Source organism: Petaurus breviceps, unplaced genomic scaffold (assembly GCF_028583685.1).
Source record: "Petaurus breviceps papuanus isolate PSGF00001 unplaced genomic scaffold, PetGlider_PUasm1.0 582, whole genome shotgun sequence".
In the NCBI taxonomy this organism is placed as follows: Eukaryota; Metazoa; Chordata; class Mammalia; order Diprotodontia; family Petauridae; genus Petaurus; species Petaurus breviceps.
Window position 1 is genome coordinate 9,532,780 of NW_027186390.1, and position 27,933 is coordinate 9,560,712.

At 38.5% G+C, this 27,933-nt stretch overlaps 1 protein-coding gene across 5 annotated transcripts in view; it reads left to right on the forward strand.

Annotated features, from left to right (window-relative positions):
• The first annotated feature begins 2,460 nt into the window (after positions 1-2,460).
• Positions 2,461-27,933, forward strand: part of ECI2 (enoyl-CoA delta isomerase 2) — a 58,984-nt gene continuing 33,511 nt past the window's right edge. Inside the window, exon 1 of one of the 5 annotated variants that reach the window (XM_069103558.1) lies at positions 2,461-3,002. Coding sequence is in view for 2 of the 5 variants with exons in the window: in XM_069103557.1 (XP_068959658.1) it covers positions 3,207-3,307 (101 nt within the window). In the remaining 3 variants the exon portion in view is untranslated. Of the gene's footprint in view, positions 3,003-3,022; positions 3,308-27,933 lie in introns of those variants that run through there. The other 4 variants (XM_069103560.1, XM_069103557.1, XM_069103556.1 and 1 more) reach the window with 4 other exon arrangements.

The following is a 27,933-nucleotide window of genomic DNA, read 5'->3' on the forward strand; positions in this document are numbered from 1 at the left end:
CTATCTTGTCACTTGAACTGATTCTTTCTGGAGTTTTATAATAATTTTTCTTTGCTATATGAGCTCTGAATTTTTGGCTGTGACATTCCTGACATTTTCCTTTTGGGGTATCTTTCAGGGAGTAATCAGTGGATTCTTTCTGTCTTTACCCTCTGGTTCTAATAGATCTGTGAAGTTTTCATTTGTGATTTCTTAAAATATAATATCCTGGCCTTTTTTTATTGTGGTTTTCAAGGAGTCAGTGGTTCTTAAATGATTTCTTCTTGACTTTTCAGTTGTTTTCAATCATCAAACAGGTTCTATTTTCTTCTATTTTAAAAATCTGATTTTATTCTAATGTGTCTTGCTGTATTGATGTCTATTTGTCCTCTCCTATTTTTAGGGAGTTTATTGCTAAATTTAGTAAATTTTACCAAGCTACATATTCTCTCTCCATTTCCTCTAAAGTTTTTGTTTCATTTTATATTCTTGGATTAATTTCTAAGTATTCATATAGTCCTTTAGAAAAATATTTTTTGACTACTTGTAGTTGTTGCTGAGTTACTTGCTTTTTCTTTTAGGGAATATTTAGATTCAAAATAATCTTTTTATACTGGTTTATGTTTTCTTTGATTTATTTCTCTCTTAGAACTTTAGTAAGTCTACTCTCCTTGCTGACCTTTTAGATGGAGTAGTCAGTCCTGTTCAGTCCTGCTTGGTCTTAACCAGAGTTCCAGGGTTCCCTAGATAACCTCTGGCTTTTGGGCTTAGGGTCCCCTAGATCTTTAAAGTTCAGAAAGCTGGATCTTCAGGGCCCTCCCTGGCAACTCAGGACAAAGTAGTAGGAGCTTCAGAGCCCTTGGGCCTCAGATGTCCTGTTCTGATTAAGCCACTCCTACACTGGTTCCAAAGTCCTAATAGAGATGCTTTTCAATCACTCTTCATTTTTCTCACTACCTTAAAGGCTTTTTCAGGGGAGTCCTCCACTCTTGCTGCCTATAGACATAAAGCCTTTCAGCTTACATGTTTTGGCTGCTTCTTTAGTTGTTTCTGACTCTTTGAAACCCCATTTGGAGTAATACTGAAGTGGTTTGTCATTTCCTTCTACAGCTCATTTTACAGAGAAGGAAAATGAGGCAAAGAGAGTCAAGTGGCTTGTCCAGGGTCACATAGCTAGTAAGTGTCTGAGGCCAAATCTTCCCGACTCCAGGCCCAGCAGCTCTATTTATCCACTGCACTACGCAGATGCCCACATCTATAATCTGTAGCTTATGTCAAATGCAAAACCCTATACAGAGATAAAAATAGGTGAAAATAAGTAGAGAAATATTAATTGCTCATAGCTGGTGTGGGCCAAAATTCCCAAAATGACAATACTACCCCAATTAATTTATATACTCAGTGCCATACATATCAAGCTACTAAAGTATTACTTTAGAGTTAGAAAAATAATAACAAAATTCACCTGGAGGAATAAAATTATCCATTGGAAAAAAAAATGAAAAAAGCTGGGAAGGAAAAGGGCCCAGGACTACCAGATTTCAAGATGCATTACAAAATAAAGATCACTAATGCCATTTGGAACTAGTTAAAAAACAAACAAACAAACCAGAAAGATGAATTGGTGGCACAGACTACCACTGTGCCAAAGCTCACCAGAAGTTTTCTGCCTTCACTGTTACACACGCCTCCTGCCATAACAAAATAAGTATCAACCCGGATTTGGAATGAAGTGTTTAAAAAGGCAGTACAGTATTTTCAATGCTCCCCTCTCTTACATTCACCCCTCCCCCCAGGGAGCTGCCTACCCCGCCTACCCTTTGTTTTGGCTCTGAAAGGGAAGGGGGTGACCAGCATAAAGCTACAGAAGAAATATTATTTGTTCTGGCATAAGGCAGATGAGTTTTCTGTGTAGGCTGGTCAAGTTAATTGTTTTCCAAGAAGTCCTGTTGGACTTGAGCCCTTGAAATCAGTATTTTCCTTCTAGGAAGAATCCTAAAGAGTCCTCTGAGGGAAACACAGTTTCCTCTAATTCAAGGGATACCTGATCAATCACTAAATTGTTCTTGTCTATAGTACTTAACCATTCTTTGTAAACTAGGGTTCCATCCTTGATAACTCATACTCTGCTCTATTTTCTTATTTTTTCATTTGATTTTGCTTTTTCCAATGGACAGAAATCAGTTTTCTCTCCCTCCCATTCCCACTTTCCCCAATGGAAGGTAAAAAAAAAACAAAAAACCCTTTGTAACATATGTGCAGTCAAACAAATTTCCAAATTAGGTACACCCAAAAAATATACACCTCAATCTGCACTCTGAGTCTGTCACCTCTCTGGCAGGAGAGACAAAATCATCATTCCTCTGGGATTGTGATTAGTTGTTGATTTCATTAGAGTTTTTAATTTTTTCAAATTCATTTGTCATTACACTGTTGTTATTATACAAATTGTTTCATTACACTCGGTATCAGTTGATGTGAGTCTTCCCACCCCCTTCATTATTTCTTATAGCACAATAGTGTCCCATTAAACTTATATGTTAAAAAAAAGAAAAAGAGAGTCACTGACGACTGAGGAAGCAGCCCACTACAGTGTGAGCCCACTGAAGCCTGGCACACCATTTTGCCTTTCTTGGTATCACCAGCGGTTACTGCCGGGCACATACAGCAATCAATTCTTACATGCTGGTTGACTGATTAAAGAATACAGAGGTGGGGAGGAAACGTCCTTGAGCCTAGTGCAGACCGTGCTGATTTAAACAAACGTTTTTAAGTGCCAAAGTTCACAAACGCATTTGCGGCCCCCACTCCCCACCTTCCTACGCCATTCGCCCGGAAGCAAGGAGAGGAGAGGACTTTCACATTCACCCACCCACACTCCCCGGTCGCTACGCGGTCCTCCAGCCTGGGGCTTACAAGCACAGGGTCGCCGGCCAGATGGTCGCTGCTGCACAGAATTCCCGCACCAAGCTCTACTCAAGCAGCAGAAGCGTGCCCCGGGGTTCGTCCCCGTCCTAAATAAGGTGCGTAGCGCCCCGAAGGCCCTCGCGGTCACCGCTCCGGCACCACCTCTGGGACAGCGGGCAGCTGTTCTGGAGCGCCTCTCTGGCTCCTCTAGGTACTCTCCCTCCCCAATCCCGGGCCGTGTCCGGGGCGGCGCAAGTCGCGGGGGCTGGCGGAAGCAGGTAAGTGAAGCCGCGCGCTGCACCGCGGCTCCCGACTAGCCGATGGCTGCCTTAGTCTCTTCGACCCTGCCCCGCGGCGCCATCGCTGCAGCCTCTCTGCTTGCCTGCAGACGGCCACCTCTTCCGGGGAGCCTCTGGGGGAGGTAAGCGCGGGAGATGCGGCCGCCCTGGCCAGGGAGCAGCGGGACCAGAGGGCCAGAGACGGCAGGCCTAGGGCCGGGGGGTCGCCCTAGGCCCTTGAGCCTCCGACTTTGGGGTCACCCGTCCTCCGGTTCCCGCCTTCCCGTCTTCTAGAGGTGTTTGGGCAGGTGCTTAGGGACGCTCGCTTCCACCCAGGTCTTCTGTCTGTCCTCGTCCTTCCGCATCCTCCCTCCCCCCTTGTTGTCCTTCCTCCTCTTCCTCTCTCTCTCCCTCCCTCCCTCTTTCTCACTTCCCCAGGGACCCACAGCTGGTAAGTGTCCGGGGTCAGATTTGGATTCTCCACTGTGCCTCAGTTCAGATATTATTCACCCCATTTTGCAGACATGGAGACGGGTCAGTGTCTTGCCCTGGGTCTGACCATTCCGATAGTATTTTCTCTGGTATCTGGGGACAGGTTAAGATCAGATCTAAGGTTAAGACACTTGATTTCTGCCCTGCTTTAACCGTGTTTGGTCGGTTTGTTTTTTTCCTTTTGGCCCATATTTTGTGGGAACCCAGGCTTTTCACGCAATTCAGATTGCCCAGTTCCTGCCTCCTAGTAACTCTCAAAAGTAGTTTTTGAGTTGCGTCGACCCTTTGAGACCCCATTTGGGGTTTTCTTGGTAAAGACTCTGGAGTGGTTTGCCATTTCCTTCTCCAGCTCATTTAACAGATAAGGAAACTGAGGCTAACAATGGTAGCCAGGGTCATATAGTCAATAAATATAGGAGATCAGATTTGAACTCAGGAAGATGATTCTTCCTGACTCCAGGCCTATCTCTATCTGCTGCATCATCCAGCTGCCCCCAATTTTATTTATTTAGGTACAAATATACATGCAATAACATTCTGCTCCCCTGATATTGACCAGAAATGAGATGACATTATGAGTTGCTTAATGGTGTCAGATATTAAGTATGGACAAGGGACTTCCCTCTCTGGTTGTTGTTGGTTGTATTGTAGGAGAAATCCATTTAGGAATAACCTAAGTAGGACTCTTGTCCTTTGTTAGAGGGACAGCATGGTATGTCAGAGAATGAATCCTGGATTTGGAGTCAGAAGACTTGCGTTCTAATTCTTGTTTTGTTCCTTATTGTACATCCATTGCTCACTCTTCCTAGCCTATTTAGCCTGGAGTAAAGAAGACTTGGGTGATAGTGAGGTTGTCTTGTAGAACAGCCATTATACCTGTTTGACCCCAGTTTCAAGGAAATATATTTCAGCCCCTTCTAAGGATAAGAATCTTAACAATTAGATTGTTCAGTAGCAGAATGTGCTGCCAAGGCAACATGACCATTTGTTGGGAATGTTGCAGTGCATTTTGATTCATATACAGGTTGTACTAAATGGCTTCTGAAATCCCTTTCAACTATGAAGTTATGTTACTAACTAGTTAGGTAACCATAGCCAAGTCATCTAATTCTCCTGGGCCTTAGTTTCGTTTTCAAGATCATTCTCCATACAGACTTTTAACTGGACTAGGTCAAGGGGTGGATCTCGATTCAGTCCAACAGGGATGGGTCCTGACATGCAGGAACAGAAACCAGGCTGCAGTTGGCTGGCCACCTCAAGGAAAGGTTACAGAAGACCCAGCTTGGACTGTGGACTGCAGGAGCAGGACAGAATTGAATAGCTGCTCTTTGATGGTCTTCGGGTCTTTGGCATCTGAAGCCTGTAGCTGAGTAACCAGGGCAGGGAGCTCTAACCAAGGGACAGTGTGCAGTTCTCTTACTCTGAACCTAACAAGCCTAAAGAGACTAGGACCAACAGCAGTTTACTAGAGTCCCACCAAGAGTATGTCTGCAGTTGTATCATACCTACTCAAATTAAGTTCAGGAGCTTGCAGTGCTCACACAAGGAAGGCAGAAATCAGAATTTAAAAAAAAATGTTACATTTCAAATTCTAAGTTGTCTCTTTCCCTCCCTCCCAGCCCTACATTAGAAAAGGCCAACATTTTATATAGATATGTAAGTGGAACCATATGATTCATACTTCCACATAGCAGCTCTTTCTCCAGAGGTGGATAGCATTTTCCTTCCTAAATCCTTTGTAGTTGATTTAAATGATCATATTCTCAGAATAGCTTAGTCATTTATAATACTCGTTGAATAATCTTACTGTTACTGTATGCAATTTTCTCTTGGTTTTCCTCATTTCACTGAATTATTTCATACAAGTCTCTCCATCCTTTTCTAAAACCAACTTACTTGTCATTTCTTTCATCACAGTAGTATTGCATCATAGTCATATACCAACAACTTATCCAGCCATTCCCCAGTTGATGGGCATCCCCTCAGTTTCCAGTTCTTTGCCACCACGAAAAGAGCTGCTATAAATATTTTAGGACATACAGATTCTTTTCCTTTTTCCCTGGTCACCTTGGGAAACAGACCTACTGGTGGTATTGCTGGATCAAAGGTTATACATTAGTTTTCTAACTCTTTGGGCATGATTCCAAATTGCTCTCCAGACTGGTTGGATCATTCACAATTCTACCAACAATGTATTATTAGTGTCCAAGTTTTTCCACCATCCCCTCCAACATTTGTCATTTTCCTCCTCTATCATTTTAGCCAATCTGATAGCTGAGGTGGTACCCCAGAGTTGTTTTAATTTACATTTATCAAGTGATTTAGAGAATTTTTCATATATGGCTTTGATTTCTTCTTTTGAAAACAGCTTGTTCATATCCTTTGACAATTTATCAATTAAGGAATGACTCATATTCTTATGAGTTTGACTCAGTTCTCTGTATATTTGTGACTGAGGACCTTTATCTAAGAAACTGGCTATAAATTTTCCCCTCAATTTTCTGCTTTCCTTCTAATCTTGGGTATGTAGTTTTGTTGTGGTTTAGGCACTGCCCACCCAGGGATGCCAAAAACTGTTGGGGTTTCATGATGTGTTGTGGTGGAACCATCTCAAAGAATTCAGAGTCAGACCACCTATAATCCAAGTATAGGTATTTATTGAGATTGACATCTCTCATGAAGTGGGCTAAGTTCTAAGAGCCACCAGCAACTCCAGAGAAAGCAATGTGGATTTTTATAGGGTAAAGATGCAATTATATAACAACGTATGAACATTAAAAAGGCAGGAGGGGGGATGTTAAGGGATTAAGTAATAGGGGAGGGGTCCCAGCCACAGTGGAACTGCACATGCAATTACCCACAATGCATAGAGGAAAACCCATTGAGGGGTATGTATATGTGATAAAGATATTAAAATAAGCCTCTCAACATCATATTTTCACTCTAGGTCAGTTCTTTACTATTAATGCACAGGTACCTACTTAGGGAAGGTCCCTTCTGTTGTTTTTAGGGCCCACATCCTGCTTGGGCATCCTGGTGATGCTGCTTTCTGATTGGCTGAGTATTGTGGTCCTGTCTGAAACTAGATGGATGTGGTTGTTGTTGAATGTATGGACACACCTGCTGCTTCTGTGGGAAATATGAGGAATGAGTCTGGGGGCAGTGGCTAGTTAGAGGCAGTGCCTTGGATCTCATCATATGGACGTGGCTGCTGTTTCTGTGAGAAAAATAAGTTTATGGACACATCTGTTCTAGTGAGCAGTGAGGTATGTATGAAGTTAGGATATTGAGAGGGAGGTGGGGTGAGTGACTAGGTAGGGGCAGTGGGTCTGCTGTTCACTGGGGCCTATAAGGAAGTTAGAATATTGGAGCTGGGGGCTACTTTATTAGGATTCCATCAGGTTTATTTGTATAAAACCTTTTTAATTTAATGTAATCATAATTATCTATTTTATACCCCACAATGCTCTGTAGCTCTTGTTTATTCATAAATTCTTCTCTTAACCATAAATCTGATAGGCAATATGTTCCATGCTCTTCTGATTTACTTAGGGATATATGGGATGTTCAGGGAAGACTCTAGCACCTCTTGTATGAGGGTTTGCTGAGCCCTTTTCAGGGCTACTCATCCACCTTTGGTGTCCACCTTCATCCAGCTCTCATGTGTGACTGCAAGAAGCTGTAGTGTCTACACCTGGTAAACTGTCTGAGCAGATGGGCTAAACCAGGTTAAGGGTAACCCGACAGACCTCAGACTTGTGAGTTAGGGGGATGTCTACCTCAACAATATAAAAATTTCCCCATGAAATGGGCAGATTGAGAACACTATTTTCCAGTGCACATGAAGGTAACAGAAGCAGGCACTGTGGAGTGCTGAGAGCTAGGTCAGGCATTGAAGATGCCAAGGTCATCCACTGCATCCCAGCCCAATGCCAGTCATCTTGGCTTTTTTCCTGCCCCTGGACTTTGATGACTGTGGAAAGAGAGAGTGAGGCTGACAACTCTGCCTCACTTAAATCTAATTAACTTGAAAGTCAGGATATCACTCCTGTGACATGATTGGTCCTCTTTGAAAATGAAGGATGAACAACAGCGATTGACTTGTGATAGCTTGCTTTATGCCTAGGTCCTATATCCATTTTGTTTCTTATCTTGGTAAATAGTATAAGATAGAGCCTGCTCTCCAGTCCGAGCTGCTGCAGTCCCCACATGCTCTGTGCTCCCCCTGCCCGGACCCACATGGGAACTTTCCTGGGCTGGATTCTGCCAGGCTCTGTCTCCCAGTGGATTCTGACACTCTAAAATCCATTCAGATTCACTTTTTAAAGTTTAGTGATGGGATTCACAAAGGAGCTTAGAAAAGTTACCGCTTCCATTCCACTATCTTGGCTCCATCCCCTTGTGTCCGTCAGGTTGCAGCAAAATGCAATTTTGTATGGAGATGAGTGTTTTAGCCACATTGCCCACTGACATGGGAGGATTAGAAGGGGCTGTTTATATATATCGACACAGAGTCAGCATTTAGTGCAGAAAGAGAGGCAGGCCCTGAAGGCGAGCGGCCCACAGAGGCAGGCCCAGAAGAGGCCTGATCAACTCCTGGGGCAAGTCGTCCCACCAACCACAAGGGCCACTACCAGGCCTTTCACCAAAAGGCTGGGACTGGAAAGAGCAAGGTGAGAACCAAATACAAGGGCCCTTGTCCAGAACAGCAAATACTCCTGGGACTGCCACTTCATAGCCCAGAAATTTTTTTTAAAAGCCCCTATCAGGACCTCCAAAGACCAGGATGGCAGAGTGAACCCCGCCTGCTCCAACCCCCCCCAAAAAAAACATAGTAACTGTTGCCCCAGGGCAAAACCCACTACAGTGAAGGCTTGGGATCCCTAGAGGAAGGGCATGGCTAGGGCCCTGCCTCAAAATGGGTAGAAAGCAGACTCTGGAGTCCTACTATCCTCAGAGGGAGGAATCAAACTCAGAGGGAGACAATGTGGACTCCACACCCACAGCTGAAACATCAACAGGGAAAGGGTCCCAAGCACAGAAAGCTCTCCTAGATAAGCTCAAAAGGAACTTTGAAAACCAAATGAGAGAGATAGAAGACACAGGAAATAATTCTTTCAAAACCAAAATTGCAGAATTAGAAAAACATTATAATGAAGAAAACATCTCTCTAAAATAAAAGTGTATGATATGAAAAAGGAGCTCCAAAAATTAACCAAGGAAAATGATTTGCTAAAAACTAGAATCAACCAAATTTAAACAAATAACTCTATGAGGAACCAAGAATTAGTCAAACAAAACAACAAGAGTGAAAAATTAGAAAAAGAGGTAAAATACCTCAATGGAAAAAATAACTGACCTGGAAAACAGATCCAGGAGAGATAATCTGAGAATCATAGGCCTACCAGAAAATCATGATGAAAAAATGAGCCTGGACAACATTCTCCAAGAGCTCGTTAAGGAAAACTGCCCTGAGATACTAGAACCTGAGGGTAAAATAGAAATCGAGAGAATCCACCAGACACCTACTGAAAGAGATCCCAAACTGAAAAGTCCTCGAAATGTTGTGGCCAAACTCCAGAACTACCAGGTAAAAGAGAAAATACTTCAAGTGGCCAGAAAGAAACAATTCAAATATCGTGGGTCCACAGTGAGGATTGCAAAGGATCTTGCAGCCTCTACACTGAAGGATTGGAGGCAGTGGAATACAGTTTTCCGCAAGGCAAAAGAGCTCGGGTTACAACCAAGGATGACATACCCAGTGAGACTGAGCATATTCTTCCAGGCAAAGAAATGATCATTCAGTGATATAACCAGAAGGTTCCAGACCTTCCTGATGAAAAAGCCAGAGCTCAATGGAAAATTCAACCTCCAATTACGATATGCATGAGTGACATAGAAAGGTAAACACACACACACACACACACACACACACACACACCCTGCTGTTTAATAAGATCAAACTGTTTATAGACAAGTAGAGGGTATGAGTATAAAATACACAAAATGACGATTAAAAAAATCTTATTAAGGGCTACAAAGGGAGTGCAATGGAAGAAGAGGAATGAATGAAGTGGAAAAGGGTATAAAAACAATATAGCAGAGGAAAAGAAGGGAGGGAGATGAGAATCATATGAGCTTTTCCCTCATTGTTTCTGATGCAAGGAGGGAATAACAACCAGTTATGCATAGAACTCTATGGAGAAGAAATGCAAAAAGTATCATTTTAGAGGGAAAGAGGGGAGGGAGAGGAGCTTCGCATGAGATTTGTTCCTGTCACTCTTGGTGCGAAGAAGAAATATCATACTTCATTAAGTATAAAAATATCCTACAGACAGTAGGAGGGGAAAAGGGCTATGAAAGGAGGGGGGGTGGTTAGTAGGGAGGGAAGAAGTAAGGGGGAAGGGGAAGAAAAGGGAAGGGGGCTGATAAGGGAATACTGAGGGAGGCAGTGGTCAAAAGGAAAACTTAAGAGGGGAAGGGAGAAGGGGGAAAAATATGAGCATTAACAGGGGAGGGAATAGGATGGAGGGAAAGAAACAGATAACAATCATAACTGTAAATGTGAATGGAATGAACTCTCCCATAAAACGGAGACAGATAGCAGAATGGATTAGAAATCATAATCCTACAATATGCTGTTCACAGGAAACACATCTGAAACAGAGGGATACACACAGGGTAAAGGTAAAAGTCTGAAATAAAATATATCATGCCTCAGCTAAAGTAAAAAAATCAGGGGTTGCAATCCTTATCTCAGATAAAGCAAAAATTGATCTAATTAAAAGAGATAAGGAAGGAAACTATATCCTGTTAAAAGGCACCATCGAGAATGAAGCAATATCATTACTTAACACATATGCATCAAGTGGTATAGCATCCAAATTCCTAGAGGAGAAGGTAAAGGAATTAGAGGAAGAAATAGATAGCAAAACTATATTAGTGCGGGGTGGCCAGGTAGCACAGCAAGTAAGAGCACTGGCTCCAGTGTCAGGATGACCTGAATCAAATCCGGGCTCAGATACTTAGCACCACACCCAGAAATAGCTGGCCGTGTAACCTTGAGCAAGTTACTTAACCCTGAATGCTTTAAAAAAAAAAAAAAACCTATATTAGTGGGAGACCTTAATCTCCCCCTCTCTGAAGTTGATAAATCCAACCTCAAAATAAACAAGAAAGAAGTTAAGGAGGTGAACAGAATTTTATAGAGGATAGGTATGATAGATCTCTGGAGAAAACTGAATGGGGATAAAAAAGAATATACTTTATTCTCAGCGGTTCATGGCACATACTCAAAAATTGACCATGTTCTAGGGCATAAAAACCTCACAATTCTATGCAGTAAGGCAGAAATATTAAATGCATCCTTCTCAGATCATGATGCAATAAAAATTATATGCAGTAAAGGGCCATGGAAAGACAGAATAAAAACTAATTGGAAATTAAACAATTTAATCCTGAAGAATGAGTGGGTCAAACAAGAAATTATAGAACCAATCAGTAATTTCATTCAAGAGAAGGATAATAATGAGACAATATACCAAAATTTGTGGGATGCATTAAAGCCAGTTCTTAGGGGAAGTTTTATATCCCTGAGTGCATACATGATTAAATTAGAGAAAAGGGAGGTCGATGAATTGGGCATGCAATTGAAAAACCTAGAAAAAGAACAAATTCAAAGTCCCCAATTAAATACTAAATTACAAATATTGAAAACCAAGGGAGAGATTAATAAAATTGAAATTAAGAAAACTATTGAACTAATAAATTAAACTAAGAGCTGGTTTTATGAAAAAAAAAACAATAAAATTGATAGATCCTTAGTCAATATGATAAAAAAAAGAAAACCAAATTATGAGTATCAAAAATGAAAAGGGTGAATCTACCTCTAATGAAGAGGAAATCAAAACAATAATTAAGAATTATTTTTCCCAATTGTATGCACATAAATTTGAAAATCTTAGGGAAATGGATCAATATTTACAAAAATACAAGTTGCCCTGATTAACTGAAGAGGAAGTAAATTACTTAAATAACCCCATCTCAGAAAAAGAAATTGAACAAGCCATCAGTCAACTCCCTAGGAAAAAATCTCCAGGGCCAGATGGATTTACTAGTGAATTCTATCAAACATTTAAAGAACAATTGATTCCAATAATCTACAAACTATTTGGGAAAATTAGTAAAGATGAAGTGCCCACAAGAAATTATACACTAGAACCCCCTTAAACCTGCTAGAGGGGACCCCTACTGGGTTCCTTGGAAACCACCTAATAGGCTCTAATAGTAAAGAAATATTTCACCTGTGTTGCTAGAAACATGCCACAGATTCCCACGGATTCAAGTCTGTTTTGCTTCAGTAGAAATAATACTAAGGCTTTGCTTCAATGGGAATAATAATGAGAAAGCTTCGCCTCAATGGAAACAATGCTAACCCCTTAGAAACATATTCTGTTGCTGGCAATCACATTGTCTATAAAATTATGTCTAACAGAAAGATCGCTGCTGTCTTTCAGTCTGAGAGGCAGTCCTGGCCGGTTAATAAACACTGCTATCAAATTATAATTGGCCTAGCTTGTCCTGTTATATCTCGGTGTCCATTACAAAGAAGGAGTCCTACCAAATTCTTTTTATGACACAAATATGGTACTGATACCTAAATCAGGAAGAGATAAAACAGAGAAAGAAAATTATAGACCAATCTCCCTTATGAATATAGATACAAAAATTTTAAATAAAATATTATCAAAAAGACTATAGCAACTTATCTCAAGAATAATACACTTTAGGGGCAGCTAGGTGGCACAGTGAGTAGAGTATCAGCCCCGGAGTTGGGAGTACCTGAGTTTGGTTCCGGCCTCAGACACTTAGCACAAAAAATCTAGCCATGTAACCTTGGGCAAGTTACTTAACCCCAGTTGCCCTCCAAAAGGCAAAATAATAATAATAATAATACACTTTGATCAGGTAGGATTTATTCCAGGAATGCAAGGATGGTTTAATATTAGGAAAACCATCAGTATAATCGATCATATCAACAATAAAACTAGCAGAAACCACATGATCATCCTGATAGATGCAGAAAAGGCTTTTGACAAAATACAACATCCATTCCTATTAAAAACACTAGAAAGTATAGGAATAAATGGAGCCTTCCTTAAAATAATAGGTAGCATCTATTTAAAGCCATCAGCAAGTATTATATGTAATGGGGAGAAGCTAGAAGCATTTCCCATAAAATCAGGGGTGAAACAAGTGTGTCCACTATTACCCCTCTTATTCAGTCTGGTACTAGAAATGTTAGATTAGACAGATAATTAGAATTAGAGAAGAAAAAGAAATCAAAGGAATCAAATTAGGCAAAGAAGAGACCAAGCTATCACTCTTTGCAGATGATATGGTGATATACTTAGAGAATCAAGTAAAAAACTAATTGAGACAATAAATAAATTTGGCAAAGTTGCAGGATATAAAATAAACCCACATAAATCCTCGGCATTCCTATATATTTCCAATGAAATTCAACAGCAAGAGACAGAAAGAAAAATCCCATTTAAAGTTACTGTAGACATTATAAAATATTTGGGAATCTACCTGCGAAAACAAACCCAGGACCTATATGACCACAACTACAAAACACTTTCCACACAAATAAAGTCAGATCTAACTAATTGGGAAAATATCAATTGCTCGTGACTGGGTCAAGCTAACATAATAAAAATGACAATTTTATCTAAATTAAATTATATATTTAGTGCTATACCAATTGATTTACCAAAAAACTACTTTATAGAGGTAGGAAAAAATAGTAGCAAAATTTATTTAGAAGAATAAACGGTCCATAATATCAAGGGAATTAATGAAAAGAAATGCTAGGGAAGGTGGACTAGCTATACTAGATTTCCGTCTGTATTATAAAGCAGCAGTCATCAAAACTACTTGGTACTGGCTGAGGAATAGAGGAGTGGATCAATGGAATAGATTAGGCACATGAGATTCAGAAGTCAATAACTATAGTAATCTATTGTGTGATAAACCCCAAGACCCCAGTTTTTGGGATAAGAACTCACTATTTGACAAAAACTGCTGGGAAAACTGGAATATAGTATGGCAGAAACTGGGCATAGACCATTATCTAACACCATATACCAAAATCAAGTCTAAATGGGTGCATGATCTAGGTATAAAGGTTGATACTGTAAGCAGTCTTGGAAAACAAGGAATAGTTTACCTGTCAGATTTGTGGAGAGGGAAAGACTTTATGACTAAACAAGAATTAGAGAACATTATAAAATGTAAAATGAGTAATTTTGACTACATGAAATTGAAAAGCTTCTGTAAAAACAAAGCCAATGTAACCATGATTAAGAGGGAGGTGGGAAATTGGGAAAGAATTTTTACAACCTATGTCTCTGACAAAGGACTCATTTCTAAAATATACAGAGAATTGAGTCAAATCCATAAGAATACAAGTCATTCCCCAATTGATAAATGGTCAAAGGATATGAACAGGTAATTTTCAGAGAAAGAAATTAAAGATATCTATAAGCACATGAAGAAATGCCCTAAATCACTATTGATTAGAGAAATGCAAATCAAAACAACTCTGAGGTACCACATCTCACCAGTCAGATTGGTTAAGATGACAAAACAGGAAAATGACAAATGCTGGAGAGGATGTGGGAAAATTGGAACACTAATGCATTGCTGGTGGAGTTGTGAACTGATCCAGACTTTCTGGAGAGCAATCTGGAATTATGCCCAAAGGGCTATAAATAATTTCCTATCTTTTGACGCAGCACCTAACCGCTCCTAGGGTTATATCCCAAAGAGATCATAGAAGTGGGAGGAAGAACCATATGTACAAAAATGTTTATAGCAGCTCTTTTTGTGGTGGTAAGGAATTGGAAATTAAGGGGGTGCCCATCGATTGGGGAATGGCTGAACAAGTTGTGGTGTATTCATGTTATGGAATACTATTGTGCTATAAGAAACGAGGAGCAGACAGTCTTCATATTTACCTGGAAAGGCTTATACGAACTGATGCTGAATGAGAAGAGTAGAACCAGGAGAAATTTGTACACAATTACAGACACAATGTATATGTGATGACCAACTTTGATAGACTGGACTCTTCTCAGCAATGCAGTGATATAAGTCAATCCCAAAAGACTCATGATGGAGAGAAATGTATACATCCACAAAAAGAACTAGAAAGAACTGAGTTTATATCAAGATTGAAGCAAAATACCTGATCTTCTTCCTTTTCTTATTTGGTTTTATGTCCTCTCTGCCATTTTTCATTCCATCTGATACAATCCATCTTTATAATCTGACTAATGTATAATGTGAAAGTATTTACAGATCCTATACTTGACTGTATGCCGCCATGAGGGGGAAGGGAGGGAGGGGGACAAAATGTGAAACTCAAGGAATTGTGGAATTGAATCTTGTAAACTAAAAGTAAACAAACAAATTAATTTTAAAAAATCACTGGGGGAAAAATAGTTTCATTTCATAAAAGAAAATCACATGAAAATAAAAAAAAATAGTATAAGATATTGGTTTATGCCTATTTTCTTCCAGACCACTTTCTAGTTTTCCTAGCAATTTTTACCAAATGGTGAATTATTTTCCCCAGAACTTAAATCTTTGTGTTTATCAAACATGAAGTTACTATAATATTTACTACTGTATATTATATACCTACTCTATTCCACTGATCCACCATTCTGTTTTGATATCAGTTTTGTTATCATTTAGTTTTGATAATTACCCTCCTTAAATACAGTTTAAAATCAGGTACTACTAGACCTCCTTCATTTACATTTTTATTAATTCCTTTAATATTCTTGACCTATTGTTCTACCAAATGAATTGTTATTTTTCTAGTTCAAAAAAAATTATTCTTTTGGTAGTTTAGTTGGGATAGAGCAGAATAAGTAGATGAGTTTAGATAGAATTGTCATATTTATTATATTGACTTGACCCCCCCCCCCATGACTAATTAATATTTCTCCAATTATTTGAGTCTGGCTTTATTTGTATAAAAATGTTTTAAAATTATGTTTATATAGTTCCTTGATTTTGTCTTGAATAATACACTCTTGGATATTTTATATTGTCTCAATTATTTTAAATGAAATCTTTCTTGCTATCTCTTCTTGCAGGGTTTTGTTGGTGATATAGAGAAATGCTGGTGATGTACGTGGGTTTATTTTATATTCTGTTATATTACTAAAATAATTCATTGTTTCCACTAGTTTTTTAGCTGAATCTCTGGGATTTTCTGAGTATTCCATCATATCATCTACAAGAAGAGATAATTTTATTTCCTCATTGCCTATCCTGATTCCTTCAATTTCTTTTTCTTCTCTTACTGCTTACAATATTGAATAATATTGGTGATAATGGGCATCTTCGTTTCACTCCTGATCTTTTGGGAAAGTTTCTAGCTGATGGTTTTAGGTAGATGCTTCTTGTCATTTTAAGGAAGAATTCATTTATACCTATGCTAACAAAGGATTTTTAATAGAAATAACTGTACTTTATCTAAAGCTTTTTCTGCAACTATTGATATAATCATATAATTTTTGTTGATTTTGTTGATATAATCAATTATGTTAATAGTTTTCCTTATGTTGAACTAGCTCTGCCTTCCTGGTACAAATCCTACTTGGTCACAATGTATAATCTTTGTGATATATTGCTGTAGTCTCCTAGCTGCTATTTTATTTAGAATTTTTGCACCAGTAGTCATTAGTGAAATTGGTCTATAATTTTTTCCTGTTTTTACCCTTTCTTTGCTAGCATTTACCAATAAAAGTGGTCTTTCAGCTCCTCAGTAAGCCAGAAGACCCTAAATTTGAGCAGACAGATCATGTTTACAAACTAAAGGAGGAACATCCAAAAGTTAGAAGACAGCATCATAGATGAGGAAAACAATATGATTGCCTGGAAATTTGGAATGCAGACCTAGCAACCCTTCCTTCCATCTTGTTACTATGGAGCGCTTACTTGTGGTATACACCTGCATGGCTGTTAGAGTCACCACCATAACAGACCAGACTTTCTTGAAGAACAGAGTTGCAGAGTTAACAGACCAGACTTCCTGGCATCCACCTGCATCCTTCAAGGACATTCCTTGGACACAATAATAGAACAGTGATTAACAGGAAAATGGAACTTTTAAACTTGACTACGAAAGGAAAGCTGAACTTCTGAACTTAACTCAGAGACAAAGAAACATACAAAATGTTGGCAGTGATACAGAAAGAATCAATTACAAAATAGAATTAGTTTGGCTCTCAATATACAGGAAGCCACCATGGTCAAACTCACCCCATGTCGTTGCCTAAATTGCCCATCCTTCAAGGCTCTGATCAAGTTCTTGCTCTTTAATTAGGCCTTCTTTTGAACCCTCCAGTCCATTGGGATCATTCTCTTCTTTGGGCACTGAATATGCCATTGTCCTATGTTGTGCTTCATTTCATGAAAGTATGACACATTAAATTCTATGTCTTATATTTCTTTTGTATCTCCCACAGCACCAAGCACAATGCTAAACATAAAGTCAAAGAATTATTTTAAAAGATATTTTGATCATTGTATTTCAGTATAGTCAATTTCCTTTGTAGTCCTACATATTTTATTTTATACATCAAAAAACATTATTCTGAGGAGCCCATCGACTTCAGTAGACTACCAAGGAGGTCCATGACTCAGAAAAAGATAAATCTTTCAGTAGAGGCAGCTAGGGGGTAGAGTGCTGTACTTGGAATCAGGAAGACCTGAGTTCAAATCCTGTATTAAACACTTAGTTCCAAGATTGTAGGCAAGTCACATGGCCTCCCTCAGTCTCAGGCTCCTCAACTTTAAAGTGAGAATGATAAATAGCACCCCCCTCACAAACTTGTTGTGAGAATAAAATGAGAAAAAAATGTAAATTGCTCCCCAAACCTTCTGGTGCTATAAAAATGGTAGCTATTTTCTTCTTCATTATCATCATTAATTATTTGTTTTTATTGGCCTTGTGCCTTCCTTTAAGAATAAACATCTACTCCCTTGGGGACCTTCTCCTTCTTATTCCTTGTCCAGAACAATAGCTGGCACTCATTATATCATTTACTAACTCTAGGAACCCCAGAATCCTAGAATCTGCTTTTCTTTCACAATATATCTTATGAGCACAGTTTCTTAACAAAGCCACTTTCACATATGCATCTTTACCAAAGTATAGATTCACATTTACTCAACAGATTACCCAGGACATCCACAGTGATACAGGATGACATTGCTTTCCATCAGTCCAGCCATGCTTTCTTAACCTAAAAATCCCTTCTAAGCATTTTTAATTAAATGTATATGTAATATGTGTATATGTATATTTTAATTAGAAAGCCTAAAAGGCAAAGATCTAAGAGGTATTTGAAACATAATGAGTTTTAAACTTAAAGAAAGGGCGCAGTCCAGCCCCTACCCCAGAGTGAAAGGTGGTGGAGGCACTGTGGCTGCTTCTGCCTGTGGCTGCCTCAAGAGCTCCTGGCCTACAGATCCTAGGGGGACCAAGGGACCATTCAGAGGGTAATTGTTCTTGCTTTGACCTGCTTGGATCTGGTTCACTTTCTTGGGTGTTGGTCCTGGGGTGAGAAACGCCACTTTGCCAGTGTGGTGTCTATAGAGAGGGCACCCTCCTCAGATCTCTGACAACATTTGTGAAAACCCCAGCAATTTGGGACAAAGCTCTCCTCTCTGGAAGCAGAGTTCTACCATGGCAAAGAGCTCAAAAGTAAAGTAATTGACTGGCAACATGAGCATACAGAGGAAGCACAAACAGACCATAGAAGCCTTTTTGGGGGACAAAAAGGATCAAAGCATGGAACAGGAAGAGGATAACAAAGTCAGAACTCCTGCATCAAAAGCCTCCAAGAAAAATATGAATTGGCTATAGGCCATAGAGGAGCTCAAGAAGGATTTTTAAAATCAAGTAAGAGAAGTGGAAGAAAAATTGGGAAGAAAAATGAGAATGAAGCAAGAAAATCATGAAAAGGAGTCAACAACCTGACTGAAGAAAATAACACCTTATTATAGGTGGCGCAGTGAATAGAGCATCAGCCCTGGAGTCAGGAGGACCTGGGTTCAGATCCAACCTCAGATACTTCTCACACACACACACACACACACACACACACACACACAAACTAGCCATGTGACCTTGGGCAAGTCACTTAACCCCAATTGCCCTACCCTCCCCCCTCCAAAAAGCAAAAAAAAAAGAAGAATAACCAATTATTAATATCAAAGTTTTCCCCTTTCTATTTTCCTCATTCAAAGCCCAGTCCTTGTAAAGGACAGGACTGACAAAGAGACCTTATCCTCAACTGGCAGAACTTATTTTTGATAAAAGAGTAAAGAGAATCTAAGTAAATTTTGACCCACTATTCTACTCGGGTAGGACTGGATGGAGGATAGATTCTTTGATCTAGATTTCTCAGAGAGGGAGGCTTGAGATGAATCTCTTTGTCCGAGAGCGCTGATATTATTAGAGTCATATCTCTCAGACCCTCTTAGAATTAAGCCAACTTCTCATTATAATATTCATTCTCTCATTAATTATTAACTAATCAGAGCTGATTTCCAACCATCAGAGACAGCCTCCTTTTCAAAGGTATTTAACCATTTGATGGTCTCCAAGGCTCATCTTTGGTTTTTGAGAGAACCACTGGCCTCAATTTATTAATTGTCTGCTAGCCATAATTAATAAATTGATTGTTAATTACCCAGAAACTCTGTCTGTTGGGGTTTTCATTCATTTCAAAACCAAATAAATTGTGTTGAGAATTTACCAGTGGCTTTAGAGTACCTTTGAGTAACAAGATTTATTCAATACTATAGATAAAGTTATGGGTGAATGTCTTTTTATGGTCTTTTGATTTTTGGATTGTTTTTGTTGTTGTTCAAATAGAAGATGGAGGGGAGTCTCAAAGCAGGTTGATTACTATTTTAGTTCTTCAAAATTTGTGACATTTTTCAATTTCTATTTACTGTCTTCTTCATTACAAAATTGATACATACCTAGCATGTTCATTTTAAATAATAAAAGCTTATAAGTTCATAGTAGCAACTCTTAACCTGGCATTCATAGATCCATTGATAGATTTCAGTGATGTCTATGAACTTATATGAGAAAAAAAATTTCATCCTTATTTCCACTAACTTTTACCTGAAACTTAATATTTCTTTCAGTTATTAATGTATGCAATAATTATTATTGAGAGGGGCAGCTAGGTGATAACAGTGGATGGAGCACCATATCTGAAATAAGGAAGACACATCTCCCTGAGTTCAAATCTGGTCTCTGACACTTACTAGCTACGTGACCCTGGGCAAGTCACTTAACCCTGTTTGCCTCAATTTCCTCACCTGTAAAATGATCTGGAGAAGGAAACTGCCAAGAAAACCTCAAATGGTGTATCAGCAAGCACCCCAGCGTCCCCAGGGTGGCTGCCAACACAGGTTCTTAGATCTGCTTTGCTAAAGGAAAGCAACTCAAAATTGGTTAACAAGCTTACTTTAATCAGTCAACTATGTATCGTTTACCTAGTTCAGGGGGAAAAGGTCAGCACTCCGAACTTCAGAGTATACAGACAGAATTATCAAGACAGAGAAACAGATCAAGTAGACAGGTTTCCAAACCATCCAACCATTACATCTATACCAAATCAACATCTGGGTTTTTCAAAGCCAGGGGGCTCTCAATAACTGCTTCCCAGAGTCTCATCTGAAGTGAGCCCCAAAGCAAAGCTTCACAAAATGGATTATATAGCCTTCTCCTGGGTCAGAGAATGTAACCACCCTCTTGACCCACTGCCTAATCACACAGCATCAAGCTGTGGGCATTCCTGAAAACCAAGCCTCCTGCCACAGGCTCCATGTGACCACATTCAGCCTATTAGGAGGCAGAGTATATTTTCAAATCAAGGAAGGTTCTCAGAGTCTCTTAAGCCTATCAAAGGGCCTAAGGGCAGGGAAGATCTTTAAATTTGCATTTCCATTACACATGGGGTCACAAAAAGTTAGACAAACCATTGAACAAAAAAAATTATTATTTTTTACTGTCTATAGGTTTTGACAGATTCCCAAAGGGAATGTCAATAACACCAAAGAATGTCAAGAACCCCTGGATTATAGATAGTAGAATATAAGCTTCTTGAGGGCAAGTACTGGCTTATGTTTGTTTTGTTTTGTCTTTGTTACCATCCCCAGTGCCTGGCACATAGTTACCACTTAGTAAATATTTGAATTGAGTTGAATGCAAGAGATATGTGTGTCTACTGGACATTTAATCATTGGTCATTTATATATTTTGTTGATAGGTAGAATGCTATGTGAGGAAAGGAGTAACTAATTAATCAGATTTGCCTTTGTCCCTTTTCTTCATACTACGTATAATAAAATATTATGGAACTGAAGGTGTGGTTGGATTTGGGTTTTTTTTGCTTTTTATTGGAGGGTAATTAGGGTTAAGTAACTTGCCCAAGGTCACATGGCTAGTTTTTGTGTGTTTGTGTTAAGTGGCTGAGGCCAGATCCAAACTCAGGTCCTCCTGGCTCCAGAGCTGGTGCTCTACTCACTGCACCACCTAGCGGCCCCATGGTTGGATAATTTTGAATCCTAGCTCTACTCCTTACTATCTGTGTGACCTTGGGCAGGTCACTTAGCCCTTCTATAGGTGTGAGGTCACTTACCTCTCTGGGCCTTACTTCTTCATCTGTGAGAGGAAGAGGTTGAAGTAGATAATTTCATCCACCTCACATCATGTGATACCTGGAATAGCATGTAGCCACTGGACATCTTTTCACCATCTTCTTCCGCAAGATTTGGAAACAAAATTACCATATTAATTTACTTGCATAAAATTTGGCAATAGGATTAGGAATAGCCTAGAAAAAAAACAATTAAACAACTAAACTATAAAAAGCATTTGTTTATATTTATCCTCTTCAGAGTCCAAACACTATGGTCCCAACCAAGAATATTTCACATTTTGGATTATTTCACATTTTAAAAACAGTTTGATAAGATGTTGAATGTCCTTAAATTGGGCAATGGTCCAGTGGGAAGAGTACTGACTTTGGAACCAAAGGACTTGGGTTCAAAGCCCTCCCTTTACTATTTACTATCTATGGGACTTGACATCTCTTTGCCTTAGTTTCTTCAACTGTAAAATTAGATTAGTCAAGGTCAAAGATGTCAAACATGGCCCCATGCAGCCTGCAACATTATTGAGTGTTACCAGAACCAAATTAAAATGTAATTAGGAAACATTTAGCAAAAATAAATAAAAATATAATAAAGAATAGATAATATTCCCACAAACCCTTGACCTGCTTGTCCTCATATTATTACAAAGAACTAAAGGACCCTGATTCATACAGGAATACCTATACTAAACCCTAAGTCTAATAGCTTTATCTTATAGTAACGTAAGATGTTCTAGAATCAAGTATTTAATAGATTTGTTATTGTTTATTTCAAAATGTTTGATCATTGAAACTTGCCACTGAGAATAGGGACAAAACGGTAATAAGGGAACCATATTTCTCAAACTTCAGAATGTCAATTTCAGGCAAAATTTATACCAAGCTGCAATCTCCATTGAGCCAAACTTAAAGTCTTCCAGGTGCTTGCAGGTAAATCGAGTCAGAAGACTCCTACCTCAGCTCATTTGAAACAGGTGTTCCCCCAACCTTCATACCTGTATCTTACAGGGTCTGGCACCATGGGTAGCTTGGGCAGCCTTTTTTAGTACTCATATCTGGAGTTGAACTCAGTCAGTTAACAGTCCCATCAAATCTTAAATAACAAGCGCCAACAATCAGTTTAAGATATGATTATAATCTCACATTGGTTAAGGAACATCTTTAAAGTGAGCCTCAGATAACCTGTATTCATTTCTAAATTTATCCTTGTTCATAAAAATCAACTCTCCCTTCGGGATTATAAATTATTGCTCTAATAGATGTGCATCTACTTCCAAACTTCTTACAATCTTGTATCTTCTTACAATTATGCTTAATCTTAGCTCATACTAAAATTTCTTTTCTCTCAATTAAAAATGTCTCTGATTTAATCCCAACAATTAATTCAGTCAATTGTATTAATACCAAATTGATCTTTCATCACTGAAATACACTGGGACCCATTCTACACATATACACAGATATACCTTTATTACAGTAACTTTATAATCCCAACCTCAGTCCATGGGATAATAATTCAATATTGCATTTGTATCCTTTTTTTCCTTTCCTTATCAAATTTGATTGAGCTATTAATTATAAAATCAAGTTATAAATCTTTCTGCCTTCCTAAATACTTCTTTACACTCTTCTCAACATACTTAAACCATCTGATACAAAGGTATCCAGACCACTATCTAGAGACAGGAGGGGCTTGGATAAATCCCTTTTGTCTCCAGACCTTCTTATCTGCCTTCCATATTTCTAATCAAAACTTTATTTGTCCTTCCAAATCTCTCAAACCCATTATCCAGCTTATTCAGCTTTCCTTTACGCTTTTAACCATAAAACAAGATAGCTCATAAGTTATTATACTTTTACTAACATAGCTGTTCTGCTTAGACAAAGCAAAGGGGTTAATGGCTAAACCTCACAAGCTGATGGATTTATGTCCTTGCAAAGTTTGTTTATTCTTCCCTAGTTATACTCAGTCTGGAAGAGTGAGATACTTAAGGAATCTAAATCTTTTACTTATACATTCAATTACAAATGTTAACTTTTGCTTATGCCATGCAATAACCACAAATTCAGATTAAAAACAGCAAGATCTCTTCTGCAAAACATTTTTTTCCCTAAAAGTATTTCCTTTCTTTAAAAACAATTTGAATTTATCCTGGTGTTAAGCAGAATAATCACTAAACCTTTATGAAAGACCTGCATTATGCATAACTTTTCATTGATTAGCAAACTCTGCCATAAAGATGAAAAGCAGAGACCTGATTGGATAAAGCATCCAAGCATTCAGTGTAGTCCCAAAACCCTTTTACCTTAACATCAGTTTACTCTCATTGAATTGCAATATGCCACAAAGATTTACCAGGACTCATATACATAATGAGTTCCTGTTCTAAATTCCAAATTTGTACTAAAAACCAATTACTAGAAATCAGTTTTACCAACTTTAAAGACCAGTTTGGATAGGGGAGGCACCGGCTCCAGTGTCAGGATGACCTGGGGATCAAATCCAGGCTCTGACACTTAGCACCACACCCAGAAATAACTGGCCGTGTAACCTTGAGCAAGTTACTTAACCCCTATTGCTTAAAAAAAAAAAAAAAAAGACCAGTTTGGAGACTGACTGATTTCTCAGTAAGACTTCTTCAGAGGCTGAAGAAGTAACTGCTTCTCCTACCCACCTCCTTCCTGGTGGGGAGTGATGAAATTCCCTTCTTAATCTGATCTGTGATAAGTGGAATGACTCTTTAGGCAATCCACCTGAATTTCCAAATCCCAGGGTCCCATCTAGAAACTTCAGAAAATTCACAGTAAGTTTGAATATTACAAAATCTACACATAATTGATAAAATGACCAGAAATCTTACAAAGTCTTTGTATAGTTAAACTTCTGGTATAAAAGATAACTGTTAGAGATCCTTTTTAATCTTTTGTACATAGACTTGCTACTTCTCGTTGTTTAGGAGCTTCATAACTAAAACAAACTGCCCCACCCCCCCTTCCTTTCTTTCCCAAGGCTGAGGACTTTGCCCAAAAATTGTTTCCAGGGACACCTAAGCCCCCTTTTCCATACACATTAACAATTCTAGGTTTTATAAAATTTACAAGAGGATTCACAGGGTCTTTTCACATAATTACCAATAATTACTTTTTCACAAGCATGCTTTTGTAAATACTTGATTTATGAATTGAACCTTCCTTTAAAGCAAAAAAAACTTGAAAGTTTATGATTTCTTAAATTACAAGATTTCAGAATATCATTACTGATATTCTAACATGGTCAGAGTACTTCATTCATCATTTTCTTGTTCCTCTAACAGGATAATTCTTAATTTAACAGCATTTAGATTATGAGAAACTGCTTCTATTATAACATAATACAGATGTTTACCAGTAGCACAATTATTATGTTCTCAAATTTCTTACAATTATATTAATTCCATAAAATCCCTATAACATCGCCTTACTGAACAGTAAGCTAGGGTAAATAAAACTTTCTGGGGCCATACAGTGAGTCAATTTCTTAATGTCAAATTAACAATATATAACTTTTTGACCATAAAACCATACATTTCTGAGTTCTAATACCCTTGGCCCTCAAAAATGAAATATTATCCACAAATGTATATGTATATATATGTATGTGTGTATATATTCAGTTCTCTGTTCGTGCTCACATTTCAGATCAGTTTAAAATATGCTGGGCTAATTATTCTAAAAGCTTCTTTTGGTTCTAGTAATAATCACAAATATCTTTACCATAATCAATGCCCATCTTTAAATTCAAATTCAGTAAGCACAAAATTTCAGCCTTTCCAAAACAATAATAATAAACCTTCAAATATGGGAATTCCTTAAAACTAATTTGGTATAAAAATGTTCTTAAGTAATATAAATTCCCCAAACATTATATATTCACATACATCCAAGTTAACATACATAAATATATCCCTAGATGACTTAACAGCTTCTGAGTAATAAGAAAATTGTTTTTAACAGCAGAGTTCATGATTTTTTTTCCAAATTACATAATTTAGAAATGTACAATGTCCCAAACATTATGTATTTAAACCTTGCATTCTATTATAATTTTAGGTGAATTCATTTCCAAACTAGAAATTAAATTATAACTTTAAACCACTGTATACATTTTCATAATAGCCAAGAGTTCAAATGATCAATCTGAACATTATTTACATTTATATATGCCCAGAGATGAAGCATCTTGTTCATGGAGTAGCCAGGTAGCCAGTTTCACTGGATCAAAGAATATGTGTCAGAGAGTAAAGTATAGAAAGACTGGAAAGGTAGGAGGATGCTAAGTTATAAACATCTGCTCAAAATCTTGTCATCTTCTCAAGAGTTCTCAGGCAAAGCATTCTTCCAGTGAGTGACCCCCAAGGCCATATCAAGCTCCCAACTTATATACCATTTTACTTGGCAACTGATTGGCTGAACCCCATGCCTAACCTGAAACTGACAGGCTTAGTGCCCAAAGGCATGAAAGCCCTTTTGCCTCACATCTAATGTGCCACAGCTGTGGATTACCGGAGATTAATCCTTCAGATGTTTACAATTTAACTTGAAGCTGGGAAACTGAACTCCAAAAGAAAAACAGCAAAAAAAAATCCCACTTTGCTTGCAGTTACAAGACGACTGAAGTTTATCGACTAGAGAGGTAACATGAACAGACCTCTACTTTAGGGATATCATTTTGATGACTGAATAGAGGTAGGATTGGAGTAGGGAGAGACTTGAGTCAGACAGACCCATTAGCAAGCTATTGCAGTAATCTAGGTATGAGGTGATGAGGGCTCCACTAGTCTAGTGTCTAATCATCTTGATCCATGTCTGGCTACTGGACCCAGATGGCTCTGTAGGAGAGAGTGAAGCTGGTGACTTTGCACAGCCCTCCCTCACTTAAATCCAATTCATTGGCAAGGCACCACCTTCCTGATGTCATTGGCCCTCTTTAAGAATGAAGGACAAAACAAAAGCATTATTTTTGCTGAAGTGCATCCTCCCTCTTTTTGATTTTACCTTTGACCTAGTTGGTGCCTAAAGCAACAAGTAAGAGGAGAGGAGCGGGTGTATTCAGGAGATGTAACAAAGGTAAAATCAACAGACCTTGGCGACAGCTCAGATATGGGGTCTGAGAGATAGTGAGGAAATGAGGATGACTGTTGAGTTGTAAGCCTGAGGGACCTGCAGGGTGGTGTTGCCCTCAATAATAATAGGGAAAGTAGGAGGGGGTGAGGGATTGGGGGAAAGTATGGCCCTTTGACTGAATCCATACATACTTGAGGACCTAGAGGGCCACATGTGACCTCAAGGCCACAGGTTCCCCACCACTTGAATGGACAGTGTACACAATGACTATTATAATGTAAATAGAAGCAACAATAAAAGAGCAATTGTAAAGACCTATCTTGTGCCACAGGGATTCTTAGCTATTTTTGTGTCATGGACCCCTTTGGTATTCTAGAGAAGCCTATATATCCCTTCTTAGAATAATATTTTTAAGTATAGGATTACAAAAGAAACTAGTGGTTAGTGAAAATAACAATTTAATTTTTTTCCCTTCAGATTCACAGACTAACACCCCTGCCTCCCCTGCCCACCCAAAATCTATCTATTGACCCATTGGGGGATCCCTGGATTCCTAGTTAAGAACCCTTCCTCTCAACAGAGAAATACGAGGAACTATGAAAGCAGAACATTTTGTAAAATGCAGCTCAAAACACTTTTCTGGGCTTCTTGACTGCTCACACACTGCTTGGGTAAGATGAAGGCCTTACCATCTGCCTTTTCATTGCATCCTAAGGACCTCTAAGCCTTACCATCTGCTCTGCCTCTAGGCCCTCCAGAACCCTGGGCACTACCATCTGATCTAGTGAGTCAATTCAAGGAAACTTGGATCATGCCATTATCTCTGTTTGCACTTTCTAGGACTCAGCAGGTCTTCCTATCTACCCAACAGCTGAAATTTGATTTGTGTTTACTCTCACAATTAAAGTATGATCTCCCTGAGAGTAGGGATGGTTTCACATTTCCTGTTTAATTCCCCAGCTATTAGCATAGTGCTTGGCACACACTAAGTGCTTCATACATTTTTTTTATTCACTCATTTATTTTCATTCATTCAGGCAGGACATGAACCTAGGTCTTCTCTGCTATGCCACTTGTCACTAATTATTAAAAATTTTAAAAAGGAATATGCAAACATATACACAATAAATATGAACTTTGTTGTGTTTTAAATTACTTCTCAAAAAATCCTTCATTTTTATGTAATTTGTCTTTCAGTAGTTTCAGTCATAGCTTGATGATGATCCAATTTTGAGGTTTCCTAGGTAAAGATACTGGAGTAGTTTGCCAATTTCTTTTACCCATTACTTCTTAGTTTAAAAATAAAATGTTATTCATGTATTTATTTGGTTTGTTTTTATCCCAACATTTTCCTAATAAAAAAGAAAAGAAAGAAAGAAAGAAAGAAAGAAAGAAAGAAAGAAAGAAAGAAA